The sequence below is a fragment of the Hylobates moloch genome, unplaced genomic scaffold (genome assembly GCF_009828535.3).
Source record: "Hylobates moloch isolate HMO894 unplaced genomic scaffold, HMol_V3 SCAFFOLD_18, whole genome shotgun sequence".
NCBI classification, from domain to species: domain Eukaryota; kingdom Metazoa; phylum Chordata; class Mammalia; order Primates; family Hylobatidae; genus Hylobates; species Hylobates moloch.
The window spans coordinates 34,623,150-34,644,546 of NW_026652293.1; the positions used below are offsets into that span (position 1 = coordinate 34,623,150).

Sequence of the window (21,397 nt, forward strand, 5' to 3'; positions counted from 1 at the left end):
GTAGTCCCAGCTACTCGGAGAGGCTGAGGCGGGAGAATGGCGTGAACCCGGGAGGCGGAGCTTGCAGTGAGCCGAGATCGCGCCACTGCACTCCAGCCTGGGTGACAGAGCGAGACTCCGTCTCAAAAAAAAAAAAAAAAAAAAAAAAAAAAAAAAAAAAAAAAAAAATTTAGAAGTTTACAAAGTAAAAGAGTTATAAGGCTAATTTTATAAATTTAGGGTAACCTAATTGTACAGTGTTTACAAAGTCTACAGTAGTGTCCAGTCATGTCCTAGGCCTTCACATCCACTCACTGACTCACCCAGAGCAACTTGGAGCCTTGCAAACTCCATTCATGGTAAATGCCTTATACAGGCGTACCGTTTAAACAAATCTTTCATACCATATTTTTACTGTACTTTTTCTATGTTTGGATACACAGATACCATTGTGTTACATTTGCCTATGGTATTCAATATAGTAACATGCTATACATTATTTGTAGCCTAGGAGCAACAGGCTATACCATACAGCCTAGGTGTGTGGTAGGCTACACCATCTAGATTTGTCTAAGTGCACTCTGTGTGGTGCACACAACGATAAAATTGCCTAACAACAATTAAGCAACATACGACTGTGTAATAATTAAATAAAGAAAGTAGTATTTTAGAAGATGACAAATGCAATTTTAAAAAGTAGAGCAAATAAAGGGGTTCAGGAATTCCAGGGTAAAGGGTTTTGCGATTTTATGTAAGGTGGTCAGGGTAGGCTTCCTTGAGAAAGTGACTGAGCAAACAAATGAAGTTGATGAGGCAGGTCACAATACAGCTATCTAGGGGAAGAGGGCTCCCAGGGAGCCAGGGAGGAGTGGAAGGAGAAGGAAGAATGGCAGGCATTAGTCTAGGGAAGGGGGAATCTTGACAATGAGGCTCTTGAAGGCCACCGTGAAGATTTTGGCTTTACTCTGCTCCAATGCAGCTTATTGCTGTAACTTATCAGGAGTTCTGAGGTGTGGACATTTAGTAACTGTTGGTGTTGAGAAGAGGCTGGATGAAAAAATATCAGAAAATACCCGGTTATGATATGTGCTGTCATTTGTCATTCCTGTTTGGAAACTCATGTTGATTCTGCCTGTGCTGTGTTTAAAAAATAATGAAATAAAGATGGGCTTCAAATAGGTTACAAAGTGGAAAGGAGTTTCGGTTAGGCAAAACACACTGAGGCCAGTCCATCTGCCCTCTGTCTCTGTTGCCCGCATTGGGACAGGCAGCTCGGCTGGCAGGCACAGCTCTGCACCTCTCCTGTGCTGGCCGCTGTTTCAAGCTACAGCTCCAAGGCCCATGAGCAGTTAGAGGCTGTCCTTCAGACAGACATAAATCGGAAGGAAATATCACCTTCATTCTGTTTAGAAACAAAATTCTCCCCAGTCTTTGAGGAAAATTTTTTTGACATAATTAATGTGAGTGATTCACACTCTAAGATTTTTTTTTCTAAAACAATAAAAAGTACATTTACTGCTGTAAACTGCTGCCACTAAAACAAAATCTCCTTCAGAGGGCAAAGGGATAGATTTTTTTTTTCTTGTACTGTTATGCTTGTTTATACTATTATTCACATATTTGTAGAAACTCCTTAGTAAAAAAATAAGTATAATTGTATAAGAAAGATAATCATTGATACGTCACCCTCAAGGTTGAAGACAACTAAATGAAAACCTCAGGCTTTAGATGAGAAAACAGTCTCACTGGTGGTGCACTAGGACCCACAGAAAAGAACACATTAATAAACTTTTAAAAAGAACCTACACATTGTAGAGGAAGAAACAGGAAATTATTACTCTTATTGTTCACCCATCAAGTAGTAGAAAAAGAAACTTGGTTAAGTTGAAGAGGAAAAGATCAAAGCAACTGAGAACCATAAATTTGCTCTGTTTGTAAAGTAATGCGAGTAATGTAAGTTGCATTATAGCAGAGCTAGATACGGCATACATTTTATATAATGTCCCGTGGTGCATCCATCCACCCAGACAATCAACAAGTATTTTCTAAGTACCTACTATGTGTCATTCACTGCTGTGGGCCCTGGAGAAAATGCCTCCTTAGAGAAAAAGTAGACAACCTACAAGCTCTGGGTGCAGGATTAGTTGTTAGAAATCCAACATTCAGTAAACTGCTCACAAAGCAGGCTTCTGTTAAAAACTTACTTTCAAAATTGATTGCTTCTTTACAGAGCACATTCTACCCTGATTATGGCCCTTAGCTAATCAAAATAGTTTTAAATTCTAAATGCTACTGACATTTAAAATCAAGGCAGACCTTAAAGGTATAAAAGTTAGCCTTTTTTTATTGCAATTAACATTGTAATAAAAAACATATAATTCAATAATTTGCTACTTCTACTGAGGCCATCCTAACATTTTATACAATGTGTCAATATTGTGAGTACATAGCCTTATTCAATGAAATTTTGAGTTGGTTACAGAAATTCAGTGTTTGTGATCTCCAGCCATGGTGATCATGTTTCCAGAACCCCCAAATCAGGTCAGCTTGCCTAGACAGTATAAAACGATGTAGGAATTGTGTTTATGCAAGAAAAATCTAACCCGTACATTTCACAAAGAGAGCAAAATACCATCTACTGAGAAGGTGCAACCAACATGAATTGGAGAAATCATGACAAAGGCACTCCAGGTTGAATACTAAATATTCATACAGCTCAGCGATTTCTTTTTACCAGAGTAAGGTGGGCATGAAAGGTGTGGATTTTAAATGTCAGGAAATGGAAGCAACATAAAATTTCCTAGGGAAAAAAAATTGGTAATGAAGGAAAGAAAATACATGTATCAGATACAAAACTAATTTTCTGCACACAGTCCATGGTTTATTAAAATGTTGAGAAGAAAAAAATATATTTTGAAAAAGAAAATTTCCACCTATTTTCCCATCTATCCTCTATAAGGCCCAGGAAAAACAAAAGTTGTGTCTCGTGTGTTAACTCTAGCTGATTTTGGTCCAGCTGCCTGCAGGTCTGTCTAGAGGGGGCTGGCTTCTCAGCCCATATCTGGGATTTAGTGGCAATGTCTGTGGAAGATTTGGGGATGAAGTGGCAGTTTATATGCCCCAAGTTTCATATCCCTGGTATAGACCAATCCAAATCACGTTTACCCTATGAAGCTTTCCTTGGTGAGTAGAACTCAAGCTGAACCTCTGCCCTCTAATTCACTGCATAAGAGGTCTGGGCTGAGTGCCTAGCATCAGAACGCATGCAATCTTTAGCCTCTCCTTGCACCGTGCACTGTTTCTACCAGGAGAGAATACTGGTGTGTAGGAGACTGGAGCTCACCTCCTCCACTGATGACTCTTTGTTTTCAATGAACTCAATGGGGTGCTGAACCTTCTGCCAAAGTGAATACAGGAAAGGGGGTGGTGTTACCAAGCAGCAGCAAATTCATGAATTTTGCTCTCTGGCAGGCTAATTTGGGGGTGGAAGGGTGGGTGGGCCACATGGAACAGGCAAACAACACCAGACTGTCTCCAGTTCAAAGCTATTTCCCCCTCCTCATGTCTTTTTGGTTAAAGAGTTATGCATCACAAATCTCCAGGATGAAGATTAATTGTTCCTTCATGGCTCAGTGTCAGATTCTTTATCACTGCACCACTTACTTTCCAGAGGAAGGGAGAAGGCACTGGCCTACATGCCAGGGTAGGTCAGCTCCTGCCCTCACATCATTTCTCCCAGCCCTTGTGACTTTGCTCAAGTCCTCCCTCGCTATTTTTATTTTCCTTCTGCCTCCTACAAGTCTCTGAACTTAAGGAAACGGAAAGCAAAGCTGAGAAGGTGACTGATATTTAATGGCACCTCTTCTGGGAGACAGCACTGAACTGGGTATTTTACAATATTTTCTCATGTCATAAGAAGGTAGACACATTTTTTTTTGCCATTTTACAGCCATGAGATCTGAAGCTTGGAGTTGAGGAACTTGCCTATGACCACATAGGTAATAAGATATATACTCAAAAGCCTGTGTTCATTCTATTTATCCTTGTCTCTTGATCTTTCTATGCTGGTTTCTCTGTAAAATAGGGGCATCACTACCTCCCAGATTGCTTAATAGTGCTGCTACTCATTTCATCCTTTTGATCGTGACTGGGCATTTATAAAACATATAGCATTATTATAATGTGCCATTGACGTAAAAAGTGCTTGCCAATTGATTAATTGATTAGGGTAACTGAAATAAATGAGTCATATAAAAATGGACATCATTCCTTAACATTTAAAACAAAAGTGTAGACAATCTGCATATATAATAAGGTAATTTTAATAAATGAGAAATCACATATCACACAGCAGCATTTAAGCCCGATCTGCCAAGGTGTCAACTCAGCCTCGCTCTCCTGTCATGTGTTACAATATATGAAGTGCTGTACCATAGAAGAGAGTGTTTGTGGATGGACTCAGCGGGGAGAAAGTCTATGAGGTGGGCCCTTTAGGCTGGGATCCCGGGCCCTTTGGGCATCCATCAATATCCTTCAAAGGGTTTATTTCATGTGAGCATTCAGAAATTGTATGTAAAATATTTTGAATGAGCTAGTGAACTTTTTTTTTCTAGAAAGAGAGCCAATAGCTTTCATCAAAACTAGTGGTTTTGATGAAATATAATATAATGGTTAAGAGTTCTCAATCAGAAACTGAACTTTCTGAGTGAAGTGAATAGCAACTTCACTTACTAGCTGCGATGCCTTGAGTGAGTTAATAAATCCCTCAATGTCTCAATTTTCTCATCTGCGAAGTGGGGATATCAATAGTACTGATCTCACAGGGTTGTTGGGAGGATGAATGAATTAATGTATGTGAAGCATCTGACACACAGCACTCGTGTTCACAGCTGCCACTACCAAATTCATCACCATGATAAGTTCTCAAAGTCATCAACGATCTTAAAGGATGACTTTGATATTCTATTGTTATCCTGATTAATAATAGCTATCATTACTAAGCACCTCTTTTAGACCTTACATAAATGTACTTACAAAGTACTAAGCACCTTACATGCATTACTTCCTTAATTCTTACAAATACCCTCTGAAGTGGGCAGTATTATTAACTTATTTTATACTCAATTAAGCCTTGACTGAGGCTTAAAGAGTTAAGCAATTTGCTCAGGGCTACGTGGATAATAAATGCAAAGCCAGAAAGCAAACTTAGTTCTGACTTACTCCAGAGCATGATATCTTAATTAGTAAGGAACAAAATGCTTGTAGTTAAAAGACACCTTCTCAAGGTAAGCCAGAAGGGATTATTGGCTCTCTGAAAAACAAAAATAAAGGAATCCATGGGAGCACATTATAAAAGGAAAAGATCACATCAAAGATTAAACCATAGCATTTGTCTTCTCACTTCCACAAAAGCCATGGGAGCCACAGGTTTTAAGTTACCTGGTGAGCACAGCACATGGTGCAGATGTGTCAGACAGTGCTCCGTGTGGGATTTGGAAGGAATGGAGATGTCCGTATCTGAGACCCTAGGAAGGGTGAGCAAGCCAGGAGACCTGGAAATGGAGGCCAGAGAGAATGTGGGCTGCAGAAAACCAGTCAGGAGACTGAAGTGAAGACAGGCAAGGGTTTGAACCACAAGACAAATTTCAGCTTCTGGTTGCTGCTAGATGTGGTTTTCTCAGTCTGTTCAGTATTTCTGGTATTAGCTCTCAGTTCCTGCTACATGGAGGGTGCTCAACTTATATTTGGTGAAACGATTTGAAGGGCGAATTAGAAACAAAGTCAATTATCCATGAGGCACAATGAAGTGTGCCATTGTGAATGTTAGCCTTCAGTAAGTCTCCTGAAGAAGTACCATATGTATTCAGGGGATGTTGATAATACTCAAAACAATTTAGAGATGCTTCCTTCTGGAATTATCTTCAAAAGGCATCACAAAAAACACATTTTCCCAGTTTGATGCTTAGGGTAATTAATGGGTAATTAATGACTGGTCTTGGCTCTAAATTACTTTTGGAAATTTGAGTTATTTATCACTATTAATGATATTCTTTAGAATGTGCCCTAGGCTCTATAGCAATGAGAAAATCTTTACATGTAGCTTCTATTAGGAGTACTTTACATACATTAAATCATTCAACCCTCAAAATAGCCCAATGAAGTAGGTATGGGAGTCACCCCATTAATAGATGAAGAAACCAAGGCACTGGGTTTGCAGCGTACCAAAGGTCACCAACTAAAAGGAGGTAGAACCCTCTTGTTTGAGTAATTGGGACATCATTGGAATAAGTGTCATTTCTATTTCCCTCAAATTATCTTAAAGGGAATTGTATTCAATTCAATTCAATTGTATGTTGAATTCTGACTTTGGTTTTTGTGTGTGTGTGTGTGTGCGTGTGTGTGTGTGAAGTCATATTTCCTTATAATTCATTCCTGCAGTGATTATTTTATTTAGCCTCCTTCAAAAATTATTTTACTCTTTAAGAACAAAGCCATTTCTTGTATGATATAATGGAGGTTTGCTTCTACCCCAAATGTAGGGAGTGTGGTGTAAAGGCAAGCAAACCACAGAACTGTTCATGTTGCATCTGTCTCTATCTCCTCCTTTAGGGAGAGTGGTCTTTACACTGCACTAGCAGAGATGACCATGCCAACAACCACCCTGTAAGGTAGCTGTTTGTTTGTCCCATTTCAGACAGAAAGAAACTGAGACTGTCACTGAGGTTTAAGTACCTTACCTAAGCAGTACTGCTAGCAAGAGGCTGAGGTCAGGGCTGGCACTTTTCCCACTGTACCTCAGTTCCTTCAGTGGGTATGTACAAAGTTTCTATTTGTGTTTAAAGAGAAATCAACCAAAATTGTCCAAGATGGAGAAAACTAACTTAAAAGTAGTTCCTCTAAAAGGCGGATCAGATTTGGCTCAGAATTAAAGTCTGAGACAGGCAAGAGAATTCCAAGCTGCTTTAATGGAATTCTAGCCTAGAGATGTAGATAGATTTTAACCCAGGACATGAAAACACAGTATGCTGTTAGGTCAGAAGGCTGAACGTGGGGAAGCAGAGCATGACCCCTGAAAAAAGAGAAGTGGTTTTTTTTAAAAGAATCTAGGTTAAGTAATGAAGAAATGAACAATTGCAGAGTACCAATTACACATCATGTACTATTATTAGGATCTTCTGCACAAAAAGTCCTTAAGGATTGTTATCATCCTTCCTTTACAGTGGCAGAAATGGAGGATCGGAACAGTTATGGGGCTTGTCTAAGGTTACACAGGTAGAAAGTGGTCAACCTGGGCTGGGGCCCAGGACAATCTGAATCCATGTGATATGTGCTTTCTGTTACTACACACTGGCTTGTGATTAACCCAAAATTCTAGAACAAAATATTTAAAAAGATAGCCAGAGAGCACTTGGAAAAGAAGGTGATAACCCTCGGTGCCAGCGCAAAGAAACAGGGCAAACTGAACCTATCACTCTCTCTGATAGGGTTTGTGGCCTGATAGATCCAGGCAATGCCATAGACACCCCCGGTCTCTCAAATGCAGTGTTGTTTTGGAAAAAATGAATGAAAATATGTGCCCAGGATTAGGGGACAGTTAGGAGAAACGTTGTGTGGTGAACAAAGGAGGCTGAAGGGTGTTATCAGTGGATAGTTGTAAAACTGGAGGGTGGTGGCATGCCATGGTTCTCTGTCCTTGGCCTGGTCCCATTCATGTATTTGTTCACTCACTCACTCACTCACTCACTCACTCACTCACTCACTCATTCACTCATTCACTTGTAAGCATTAATGGAATGGCAATGATATACTAGGCCTTATGTCAAGAACAGAGAATTTGGGACGGACACCAAAATGCACCATGCAGAATCTTCTTCAGATGAGTTCCTTGCACCAGCTGCCGGGAGGGCTATTTGCAGCCTTCCATTGTCAGCACCTCAGGATCTGCCTCAACTGCAGAGAGCTACCTAACCCAAGGGCATGCCCCTTCCTAGTGTGGCCCACATCAGAGCACTGATGGGTTGAGCAGTATCAAGGTTATTCAACTTAGCCAAACTCACACTAACTCTGAAGACTCCTACTAGTTCCTGAGTTTCCCTGGGATCAGCTCAGGCTGTTGTTGGTTGTGTAAAACAGCTCAACTTCTCCCTCTGCCCACCCCACACCACAGGTATTAAGTCCAAGGTCACTCCTTAATAAACATCCCGCACACTAAACTTGGAGTTAGAGTCATTCTGCTTCATGGAAAACTCACTGGTAAAAGAAGGGGCTTTACCCTTTGTTCATCCTTTAAAGAGTACAACTACAATCAAGGACAAAATTACACGTTTGGTTTAATAAAAGGAAGACTTTTCTTTCAACAATGGAACAGCCTGCCTCAAAAAAACAGTGAACCTGAATAAGCAGAGGGACACTGGAGTGTCTCTGTTCACCCTGCTGTTAGCTAACAAGCAGCACAGTATCACTAGCACTTATAAATTAGTGATTAGAAAATTATTTTAGAACATTCTGGATTCAATAGGTACTGGGAATATTTTTAAACATATATGGGAAGAAATCCCATTTCCTAATGAACTCTCTGAAATAATCTGAGATTACTTAATTCTAACCTTAAGATGCAGATAAAATATAATTCAGGACCTGGTGGCAGAAACTGTCAAAGTCCACCAATAGCCATTTGTTCTTTTGTCTTTTAGTAATAAAACCCCAAATGTTAGCTGGCTACATGTTTATCTAGCAAAACACTACATTTTCCAGACTCCCTTGCAGCGAATGTGTCCATGTGATTAAATTGTGGTAGTGGGATCTGGGTGGTAGTGATGCATGCAACTTCTGAGTTAAACACTTAAAGAAAACTACTTGCTTTTTATTTCTTCTTTCCTCCATCCCAAGGCTGGTACATGGAAGTACTTGCAGTGGTAAGGCAGCAGTGCTACTCTAGGAAAGGGGAAGCAATAATGCAGAAAATTCCTGGGTTTCTGAATGACCACTGGAGTAAGACTCTTTTACCTGTGGACTGTCTGTCAGCTTTGACTTTTACTTGGGAGAGAAAGAAACCACCTATATTATTTAAGCCATTATTATTTTGGTCTCTGTTAAAACAGCTTAACAAATATTCTAACTTACGCAGATGCCAAATCAGCATCTCAACCCTGGGTGATGTTCATTCTTTGCCCTATAAGCATGATATCTTATCAGCAGACTGGAACATGATAAGAGTAAGAATTATTATCCTTTACCTGTGAGTTAACTCCTGCATTAGCCTTCTGCCTTTTTGGTGCTCTGCCTTGTCCTGGCCCACGTTATATTTTAATTCTATATAAAAATCAAGGGCTAAGGCAAAATCTGGACTAAAATTTTGTTTATTTGTCTAACTATACTGTAGAATTGTTGCCAGCAATTAAAATCTTGATTTATCTTGCTGCTGACACTGTCTTGAGAAGTAAATTTCAGATAAGTTTATATTGTATATACACATAATTATATGATTCATTCATTCCTCCCACTGCATTTCATTCATTAATTCGACCGCCCAATATATATAGCAAAACTATTCAAGTAAAATAAAACCAATTCATGTTAAAAGAGATCAAATTGGTTATAGTTCGTGGATACATATTAACAAATAAATGAAAAGAATAAGTGAGGCACGACTTTATCTTAAAAACTTCAAAATAAACATAAATCAGAAGTCCAACGTAAACCATTGTTATGAATAACTTATTATTTGAAATTTCCTTTCTATTAATGTAATGATTGATGCTTTTGTAGTATAAAAACCATAGCTTAAATAAAACATTCTGATATATCATTAACTGTGTAGATCCTATTTCTTTTTTAGTACCCGAAGAAAGTATAGATGTATAATTGTCTGCTCTTTTGGCTGGAAACATGAAAGTCCAAAATCATTGTCATTTTTGTCATGGCACCAGCTGGATTTTAGGTTATTTCTACTTATCTGGCTCTGGAGAGGAAGTGCTGCATATGTCATTTATAAAATATATGTACATGGCTGGGCGCAGTGGCTCACGCCTGTAATCCTAGCACTTTGGGAGGCTGAGGTGGACGGATCACTTGAGGTCAGGAGTTCGAGACCAGCCTGGTCAATGTGGTAAAACACCGTCTCTACTGAAAATACAAAAAGTAGCCAGGCATGGTGGCACGTGCCTGTAATCCCAGCTACTTGGGAGGCTGAGGCAAGAGAATCGCTTGAACCCGTGAGGTGGAGGTTGCAGTCAGCTGAGATCGTACCATTGCACTCCAGCCTGAGCAACAGAGCAAGACTCTGTCTAAACAACAACAACAACAACAACAACAACAACAAACTATCTATATCTATATCTATCTATATTTACACATGGGTTATGAAGGAGAGGGCAAGGATTCTAAAGCCAAGAATATGTTTTCAGTTATAACCTCTCTTTAAACTCATGTACATCCAGAAACATGCTCACCTTTTCCTAAAGTAATAACAGCTCACTCTTCCACACCAACTATGAAAAATTATAAATATTTAGGAATCGCAGAAATAGGAAATCCAGGTTCTCACATTACAGGGAACAAACTGGAGGTGTGGGTGCTAGGAACGGGAGCTGAGGGTCCCTTGGTCTGTGGTGGTGTTGGTTTGCAGAAACAGAGTAACTCCGAGGTCACTCTTTCTGGGTGTCTCCATCTAGTTTTCACTCTGCTTCCCTCAACATTTTTTCATCAGAATCTTAACCACATCATGTCAATATATTTCCTTAAAAATAGATGTTGAGAAGAGCTCAGAGTAAACCACCACTTTTTGCTGCATCCTTAGCAATGTATCTGGTTGGAGGAATAGCTACCAGATAATTTAGGCATACATATTCTATTCAACAGAGGGAATCTCTTCCTTCCTGGATTCAGCTATATTCCAGCAAACATCCACTATGTTTCTGGGACTGTGCCCAGTACATTTGCTTTCACATAAATGTGTTCACTTAATCCTCTGAACTTGCCTTCTTTTACTTACCCCAGGTAGCTTCCAAAGGGCCAGTTTATTACACAGAGAACAAACTCAGAGAAGTGAATAAAATAAACTGCACAGACGTGGCTATAAATTGGTTTTAGACATTTAAGGAGATTTTTAGTAAAAAATATTATTCAGTAAGTGAAAAATAATTTGGAAGATGCCACTGAAAAGTGAAAGAGTGTGCTTTTAAAATACCACCATTACTAGAACTACAGGCCAATATGTAACTTTAAAATCTGCACCTTCCATTGTAGAAGGAAAAGAAAACTAATACATTTCATTCTTCCCTTTTCAAGAAGACATCTTAAAGTAGCAGGGGAGTATATGATTAAAAATTACCTTAAATATTATTTACTGTGGTTAGTTACTCTTAGCAATCTTTTTGGTTGTCACCAACAGTAGCGATCAAGTCCACTATACGCATTAAACACTAAAGAAAGCATCATTATAGACATTTTTCATCCCAGGGAGGCAAAAGTTTATTTTCAAAAGATGGATGATTACAATTCATTTAGAAAGGTTAGTTGAGATGTTTCCTGAAGCATCTCGAAAATGGTTCAGCATTTATTAACTGCTCTGTTCGGGGGAATGCTGTACGGAGATCACATCTCTCTAAAGAAGATGCCAAGAACATATTAGCTGCCAGTTTGAGAGCCTTCATCTGTTCCTCACAACCATTTTTAGAAAACAATGGTGGCATTTATCAAACAGAGAAAAGACCGTAAATGTTGGAACCCAGAATTCAGCAATTAAAGAAATTTAATAGCTGGGAATTGGGGAATGAAAGCACAAATTGTGCAAAAATACCTCTTTTTTTTTTTTTTTTTTTTTACCCCAAGTCTTAGCTTGTCTATAGGAAAATACCTACTTGAACAATATAAATAGGATAGTACTCATATCTGAGGTACCTTAAAGTTGAGATTATTATTATTATTATTATTATTATTTTTTTGAGACAGAGTCTCGCTCTGTCGCCCAGGCTGGAGTGCAGTGGTGCGATCTCGGCTCACTGCAAGCTCCGCCTCCCTGGTTCACGCCATTCTCCTGCCTCAGCCTCTCCAAGTAGCTGGGACTACAGGCGCCCGCCATCACGCCCGGCTAATTTCTTGTATTTTTAGTAGAGACAGGGTTTCACCATGGTCTCGATCTCCTCACCTCGTGATCCTCCCGCCTCAGCCTCCCAAAGTGCTGGGATTACAAGTGTGAGCCACTGCGCCCGGCCAAAGTTGAGATTATTTAAGTCAATTTGATAATACAATAGAATGAAGGATATGAGTTTTAAATTCGATTTAGACTATGATTTTGATTAGTTTTTGGCTTTAGAGCATAGCAATACAAAAAATAACCAGTTTCCTTCCATGTATTTTCATGTGGTGTATCATAGAAAAGGAAACTAAGATGTGTTTTTAAAAATCACTGTTAGCAAATCTGTGAACTTCATGTTGTTTCTAGTTGCTAAGTCTGCATGAGAGATAAGTCTGGATAATCTTTTTATTTATTTTTTCTTTTTAAAATGCTTGCAGGAAAGTAAGTCAAAAGAAAATGTGATTCCATATATTTTTCACCTTTTTGAAAAGCACAAGGACTGCAATATAAAATAAGTACAATTTTCTCAAGCTAGAATGAGCTTCTTAAGATTTATAGAATTCATGATATGGTGACCATATGCAGGCTTCAATTTAAGGAGTTTCTGATCGACTTAATGCATATAGGCAGAACATAGCTCTGTTCAGTCTCACTAAAGCTTAACACACACACACACAACACTCACCACTGGTGATGGGGAAAGTGCGATGTTGCCTATTGATGCCTTCAATTCATCTACAGTTGCAGCATTCTTAAGAATGTCTTTAGATTGCAATGGTTTAATCTTGATATTAAATTTCTTATGTGATTCTTCTTCTTCTTCCGATTCACTCGAAGAATAAAAGTGCTTTCCTTTGGTAGGTAGAACACAGTTAAAGATACATAACTCTTTCTTCTACTGGGAGGCAATGACCCCAAGACAAGAGCAATTGCATATAGAGACAGCAAAAGTATCCTTAGATAGCAGAAAATCAAAGCAAAACATACAAAAGTAAAGGAGGAAAGGGTTAGAACTTATTCACTTTTCCTCAGAACATGATCAATGGTTCTAATATCCTACATTTTTGCTGCAGTTGACCGTTTGTTGTGTCATACTCAGCACACACAGACAAGCACATGTGAGCTTACTCATCTACAGAGAGAGGAAGGCTGCTTTATGAATGATCGTCGATGAGTTTTAAATGCTTCAGTGTGACATGCTTTGCCCAGAGATGGATTGTAGGGAGAGGACAGTAAGAGCTATTTTCTAGTCACTATAGATGACAGTCATATCAGGGATTAGCAGACAGCCCGGTACCCACCATTTCCACAGTTGTTTTTTTTAGCACGTTTTTCTCTTTCTCCTCTCTCTTTTCTATGAATAGATTAAGGCAAAATGCCTGCTTGCTAGAGCTCAGGGTGTTCTCAGTGCTGTTTATTCATCTCTAATATTAGGGATAACAGAACTTGTGAAGATTAGGTTATTTCATTACTTTTGTAAAACCTGAATTTATCCTACTGTTTCCTGAGAGTGAATGAAAATTAAAATAAAAAATAAAGAAAGGATATAACCGGGTTCCTCGGGTCTGATACTGTAGCCTTCTTCATCCAGCTCAGGTGAGTTCTATAAAACACAAGTGCAAATGAAGTAATTATTACCCTAAGATCAAGAAATTATTTTTTTTCTAGAGTCTTCTATTTAAGGATATAGAAAAGTCTTTTCTTTTAGGAGATGAAGCTTTTAACTTTTGGAAGTGAATTCTGAGCAATATGTTTAGATATTTACTCAAGGATACTTGGAGAGTCCTCCTACTGGGAGGATAAATGAGGAAGAATTAACTATCAATGAAAGAAAGCATTCAAACAGAATTTAACATGCATTTCCTGTAAGCCAAGGACTGTGCTAAGCAACATGGGTGATAAGAAATGCAGATTATTTGTCCTCAGGGAAAATGAAGTGTGTTTCGGTAGGTAAAAATTAAAAAGAAAATACAAAACACAAAACACCTGTGTCAGACAGGGTTCAAAGAAAAGGAAATTAGTGAGGTTTAAAAGAATCAGGGAGATCTTTATGGGTCTTTCAGGACAGACAGGAGAGGGTAGAGTAGGAGCTCCTTCTAGGTGGTAAGGAAGAGCCTGCTCAGAGACACCAGGATGGGAGTGGACACTGGGTGACTCAGATGGGGAAAGAGAGGGCAACAGCAAAGATGACATGGCTAGAGAAGAAGCTGCACAGCGGGAGATGGGGAGATGAGACTATGGAGACCAACAGGCCAGGGGAAGAGTTTGGACTTGAGGTAGCTACTGCAGCTTCTCAGCTAGGGTGCGGCATACTGAAAGTAGAATCTTAAGGAGTTCTGGAAGTATGTTCCAGGATAGCCTTGGGACAGAAGGACTGGAGAAAGAAAAACTAATTTAAAACATGTGCATCGATTCAGGCAAGATGTGCTAAGGATATGGATCGAGTTATTGGTGGGATGGGATGAATCAAGGATATTTGAAAGGATGGATTGTTGGTTCTTGGTAACAGATCCGTCAGTCATAGGAGAAAAAGCAGAGGGAAGGTTAAAGAGGAATCCAAGATTTCTACCCTCAAATTGTGGGAGAGTGCTGGTACTCCCAGTTGAACTAATTCTAACAGTAGACAACTAACATTTTTTGGAAAGAAGCAGAAAACATAAAAAGGCAGTTTGCATTTGGATTCTTATTATATGGTAAGCATTGTGACCCATATTTTACCTCACTGAACCACGTAACAAGCATATGTGAAAAGAATGATCCCATTTATCAGGGGGAAAATAAGAGAAATCAGACGCCATTTCTCAAGGAAACACACCCAGCAAATGTCAGATCTAGGTTTTGTCCCCGGGTGTCTCAGACTATACGCTATGTCCTAGAGGGGAGGAAAATGAAGTATTTGTAGGTGGCCCTGTTGCAGTTGAGGTTATAGGTCTGTCAGTGAGAGAAGGCAGAGTTGGAGAGTTAGTTTTGGGAGTTAATAAAGCAATAAAAATGCCATAACCATGGAGAGAGAAGAGGGTCTACATACCATGGAAAAAGACCCCATTAAAAAAATCATTTTTATTGTCTATATTTAAGGTGTACAACATGTTTTGATATGCATATACATAGTAAAATGACCACTACGGTTAAATTTACATTTCTGTTACCTTCCATAGTTGCCCTTTTTATGTGTGTGTGTATAAGAGCACTTAAACTCTTAGCAAATTTTTAGTACATTAGGTATCTAGACTTCATCTCACCTTACTGCAAGTTTGTACTCTTTGACCTACTTCTTCCATTTCCTTTCTCTTTCTATCCCTGCTGACTACTTTTCTACTGTTTCTATTTATTTGACTTCTTTTTTTTTTGAGACAAAGTCTCTGTGTCACTCAGGCTGGAGTGCAGTGGTGCGATCTCAGCTCACTGCAACCTCTGCCTCCCGGGTTCAAGCAATTCTCCTGCCTCGGCCTCCCATATTTGACTTCTTTTTATATTCTGCATATAAGCAAGATCATACAGTATTTTTCTTTCTATGTCTGAAACTCACCATTTTTTTGAGCATTTATTGTGGTCTTCCTCTTTTCCTCCTTCTTCAGTTCTCAGAGTTGTTTTTTTTTTTTTAATACAAGTGTACTGAGGTAACTTACCTGCTAAAAACCCGTCCCTGGCTTGTCACTGCATTTAGAACAAAAGTCAAGCACCTCTGTGTAGCCAGTAAGGCCCAGCAGGGCTGGCTCCTGCCCCTCTCTCTAACCTCCCATTTGTAATTATCTTCCATTGATCCCCTCTCAGCCACATGTTCTCTCCTTCCCAACGTTTGTGATTTGCGTGCTTCACGCACTGTCTCATTTCAGGGACCTCATCATTGCTGTTACCTCTGCCTGCAATTCTCTTCCCCCAAATGTTCAGCCTGTTAGCCTCTATGTATATGTTAGGCCTTTGCCCAGAGGTCACATCCTCCCTGAAGCCTTTCCTGCCAAAATCACGTTGACTTGCCTCTATTCTCAAAGCTTCTAAGAAGTAGAACCAGGGCTGAAACACCCAGATTTAATATTAGAAAAGCATTCTTTGAACAAATACTACAGGCTAGGCAGGTTACTGAAATGTTTTGCAAATAATTAGCTCCTTGAATCTTCGCAACAATGACATGCGGTAACTACTGACTTCTTTTTTGCTACCCAGCAAATAACTACTCCAAGGCCACACACAGCTAATATGTGTAGGGGCTAGATCAGGGGTGTCCAATCTTTTGGCTTCCCTGGGCCACATTGGAAGAAGAAGAATCATCTTGGGCCACACATAAAATACACTAACATTAACATAGCTGATCAGCTAAAATAAGTAAATAAATCACAAAAAAATCCCATAAAGGTAGACAAGCTTGGACAAGATCTTACACCCAGTTCTGACAGACTGTATTGCCCTTAGCCCCATCCTAAATATGCCAGGCATTCCTAATGACATGGAGAATGTTTCGCTTATTTCTAAGTCCTATTATAAGAATGCCTCAACTCATTTTTAAGCTGTAAAATACTTAATAAAGAGAAACACTCTTCTGATACTCACATATCTTTCCCAATCAATTTCCGCATAAAATCCATTTGGTGCCCCATTGCTTTTCTTCTGTAATAAATTCAAAAATGAATTTAGAAGGAAAACATTTGAATAAAAACAAAGGAACAAAGAACATTTAACTCTTATCTGTATTTAGCAAGAGCTATCAAAATCCAGCACTGGAAAGACATATTAGAGCAGTTTATTAAGGAGGCACATTTGTGTAATGGAATGGTAAATCTAGCTGCCGTGACACTGCATAAAAGGGCCTACGTACTTATTTCACAAAAGATTGTAGGATACTGAGGCACAGGGATATTAACGATGCACTGTTCAAATTTTATTCAATTACTGAAGAATTAGCAGCACCTTTATTATAATGGAATCCTCTAAATCTACAGGAGATATTGCCATGTACATATGTATTTTAAATGGAAACATTTTTACCTCCATGCTGCTATTATATCCAATTAGTTACAACATATTCAAAGAGTACTCATCCAAGTCATTAACTAATCTTTTAGCATTTTAGCACTGACTCAATTTTTTTGTAACTACCCCCTTGATAAAACATAGAGGAAGTCAGCTCCAAATCAGTTCATTCAGCTCCTAGTTATTAAAAATAATGTTTTTTAAAATGGCTTTTCTTATCAAATTTTAAAAATAGAATTTGAGGATTAATGGTGGATTTTCATCATCCGTGTGATCTGTGCCTCCATGAGCACGCGTCATTGCAAATTTACTGGATATCAGCACTACTGTCTTTTAATTATCTTAAAGTTTTCTTTGTCCCCTAGTACAACCATGACACATGGCCACAAGCACTTGAGCAAAGATGTGGCATCACCCAAATAGATATTGCCAAGATTTTCTATGTCTTGTGAGCAAACGACAAACACAAATCAGGCTGGTAATGGAGGGTTCATTCAACATTCTTATATTTAGCACATGGAGCAAGGGTATGTCACTGCGCATAGCAGATCTCAGAACAACACACATCAAATGGTGATGCACGAGGCTTGGACACAGGACCTCTAATTTTGCAATAACAAATAAAGGCCACTTGAACTGCAATGTAAACAACTAATACCCAATTTGACAAATAGCTGGAGAAATTAGATTTTTATGTGTGCACATAGGATCACTAGATAACCCAGAATAATCATTATCATTGAATAACAGTGAATATTGACTGGGCATTCTATGGACTAGCAGGGCTTTGGCAAGGGTGAATAATGCAGAAGAAATAGATAATGTGTTCATCCCCTCTTTCTTCCAATACACTACCACTGCACTAGAATTTACAAATATAAGAACTGGGCCATGCCTCCACAGACCAGCATCCACGGACATAAGGTCTGTGACCATCTCCCCCTTTGTCCCACTCCTGACATAGATTATTTGTATGCAGACTACATCATTTTAATCTTCCCATATAATTGCCTTCATTGAATTAGTGCTTCAGTGGTACTTTTTCTACTTTGAACAATGATCTTTGTAAAACCTGTCATATGAACTCTGCCTGTGTGTACCTTATGAAGCCACTGTTGAGAACTGGTCCATTACATAATGTATCACTTAATAAAAATTATCCTCTCACTTGGGAATAGACAGGGCTCCTATTTTCTCTTTATCATATTTACTTTCTCTTTTAATTCCTGCTTTACCAGTCTGTTTGTATATGACTTCTTTGCAAAGTGCTCCGCTCCTTCTTAGAAAGTATATATAATAAACAAGTTCAATATAGAAATTTAATTTATATTAATAGAAGATCAAAAGGACTAAGCAGATTCCAGAGAAGTAAACTCATGAATTTTGTGATCTGGGATTGTTACCCAAAACCACAGATTAGATAAATTACTGAGTTTAAAATTTTCAAAGTTCTATAGTTAGCTTCCATGATAATCTCATCGTTGTAACTAAGGCCCTTAAAAACCAAGATGGTTTATATGTTCAGCTAAACAGTTTATATATATATATTTGTGTGTATGTATGTGTGTGTATGTATGTGTGTAAGTATATATGTGTGTATGTATATGTACATACATATATACATACACACATACATACATACACATGCATATATATAGACATACACAGATACCTACACACACACACAGATATATATATATATTTATTTTTCTTTCATTCCTGACAACATATATCTAATATTGTAGAAAGAAAAGTGAGTTCTAAATTTGACGATCTAGGCAGCGTGAAAATTTCCCAGTTTGCATGAAAACCAGAGGAAGATTGAGATAAAGGGAAAACAAAACTTGTAGAATTTTTTTCTTCAAAAATAGGGACACTTTAAAAACAAAAACTAAAAACAAACAACAAATCATAACAATACACCATTTTTGGCAGATATTCAACACACACACACACACACACACACACACACACACAAACACACATACATGGCTTTATTAGAGGAATTTGGTCTCAGTTATGCCAGTGGATTCTTACAAATATCTTTGGTTTCCCAAGTGAAAATTATCAAGTTAAAGCTAGGCCAGAGCCTGGATGGAATTCTTCTGGTTCAAACCCAAGAAAAAAAACAATTCTTTGTTGGTTTAATCATTGAGAAAGGTGCAACTGCAGTACTAGTAACAGTGAAGATAATGACTCTATTGATTTTCAAATGGAAAACTTTCAAGAAGAAGAAGCAAGAAAGAATATCAGTGAAGTGGGGAAACACCACTTAAAAACCAGGCTTAAGACTGAAGGAAGTATCAGTTAGGCACCAACATATAAACAATGATTTTTCTCTTGGAATTGTAATTATATAGATTTTTACCTTTCCTTTTTTTTTTGTATTTCTTAAAATTCAAAAATCCCACCTTAACACAAGTAACTTTAATAACTTGAATATGATTATTATTTAAAGATAACTGAGGCTCACAGTGATGCTAATCATGTCTTCATAGATATTTTACTTTGGTTAGGCGTATATTATCTGTTCTTAGATAATATGATGGGCTAAATAGATAAATATAGTGACAGTTAAGTTCAATTATACATTCATCAAAGTTGTCAGTTTCCACTGGGAATGCCTCTGGTTTTCAAGGTCAGCTCATGGCCAGGTAATGATCCTTGGGTGGGGTGTGTTAAAGGTACATGATGTACTGCCTAAATATTATCTTTTCTCCACTGAGGTAGACTTGACTCACTTTGTAAATAATTCCATAGAACAGCACGGCCCAACAGAAATATCTGTGAAGAAGGCAATGTTCTACCTGTGTGCTATCCAAGATGGTAGCTACTAGCCACAAGTGGCTATGAAGTACTTGAAATGTGTCAAGTGCAACTGAAGAACTGAATTTTAACTAAATAGTCACATGCGGCTACCATAATTTACAACATGGCTATAGGTACAACAGAGTTTGGGCTAGGGTCAGCATCCCTGACTCAATGTCCTTTGGTCAAATACACTGGTTCCTATAGATCAAGTTTCTGCCAAATGCCTGATGTTATTGAGATAGTGCTCATCCTAAGAAATGACTACTCAATTTATGTGGTGATATTTCTATTATAGCCAAAGGCTTCTTTATAGATAGTAGATTCTTTTTAAAATTTGAATTCCTGTCCTTTGTCGATGAAACAGGTAACACACATCTTTTATGTGTGATCACTCTTTAAAAGTATATTCAGATGTCAGTCCATAAAGTCTATATGGTTAATTTAAAAATTGGCCCCAGATAGTCAAGAAGTCATTTGGAAATACCTGAGTTTTCTTAAATGGAGTAAATGAAAACTACTGTGTTTTCCAAATTTTAAATTGGGATTTTACTCACTGTTTTTTATAACCCTTTGGAAATTTTAAACTAAAATCTGTTTCCTTACCGAAACTTTTTTTCCTCCTTCACGCGCACACTCTGCTTTGCTATTGTAGGGTGGTTCGTGTGGGCTGGGCTGCTGGAATTGATTGTTTTCATGTAGAAAAAAGTGGTTAAAAGATCTGCTTGTTCTTCAAGACACATATAAAGAATTACATGGAGTCAGCAAACATACCATAGAAGAAACCATCTCTAGGCCAAATCGTACGGCCTACCAATCTTGGCAGGGTTCCTTAAGCAAAGAGTGGACTTTGGGGCCCATAATGAGGCTCTATTCAGCAGGCCAGCTTGGTTAGGCCAAGAGAAGAAGGGAGGAGGAGGAAGGTATGTCCCAGGCGCTAGGGACCATGTGGATCTATTTCTCATACAGCCAGCATTTAATTTACACGTAGAGAACAGGCACGAGGACACACAAGAAGAGACTGAATAAAAATGTTTGTATTTCTAACCTAAGTAGGAAAAGTTCAGTTTAGCCTGGATCAAAGCCTTCCTGCGGGTCACCAATACACACAGCACACACAGCTGATAGCTCCAAATCTGTGCCCTTTCCTGCACACCTGTTCAGGGTGATAAAAAATGACCTTCTCACAGCAAAGGCTATGACCCTCATGCTCCAAGTCTATGTGTGGAGGGAAACTGGAACTGCTTGGAAACAAGTTAGTTTGCCCTGCATAAATTAGAGTTTGTGTCTAGGTTAGGATGCATTGTCACACTCAGACACCATGACAGACAGCTCTGCCAGTGATGGGTACATTCAGCCAGTGGGGAGCAAGGCCCACCTTCATGCATGCAGCCCTGCCGCGAAGCCTCTATAGGTTAAACCTCAGAAGCATTGTCACCAGAGATGAGCTTCGTTGGATTTTGAGAAACTGGCATTAAATAAACAACAGTACATTAAAGCTTGTGTTTACCAAGTAGTTTATAAGCATTAGGTGGGTGCACCACCACCTGTAGTTTGTGGAAC

At 38.6% G+C, this 21,397-nt stretch overlaps 1 protein-coding gene across 13 annotated transcripts in view; it reads right to left on the minus strand.

The window, feature by feature from the left end:
• Window positions 1-21,397, minus strand: part of SGIP1 (SH3GL interacting endocytic adaptor 1) — a 221,071-nt gene that overhangs the window by 98,423 nt on the left and 101,251 nt on the right. For 8 of the 13 annotated variants that reach the window (XM_032137478.2, XM_032137477.2, XM_032137475.2 and 5 more), the window contains 3 exons: window positions 16,607-16,663; window positions 13,607-13,661; window positions 12,744-12,919 (listed from right to left, as the gene is read on the minus strand). In XM_032137478.2, the coding sequence (XP_031993369.1) occupies window positions 12,744-12,919; window positions 13,607-13,661; window positions 16,607-16,663 (288 nt within the window). Of the gene's footprint in view, window positions 1-12,743; window positions 12,920-13,606; window positions 13,662-16,606; window positions 16,664-20,440; window positions 20,513-21,397 lie in introns of all 13 variants that reach the window. The other 5 variants (XM_032137476.2, XM_032137473.2, XM_032137464.2 and 2 more) reach the window with 1 other exon arrangement.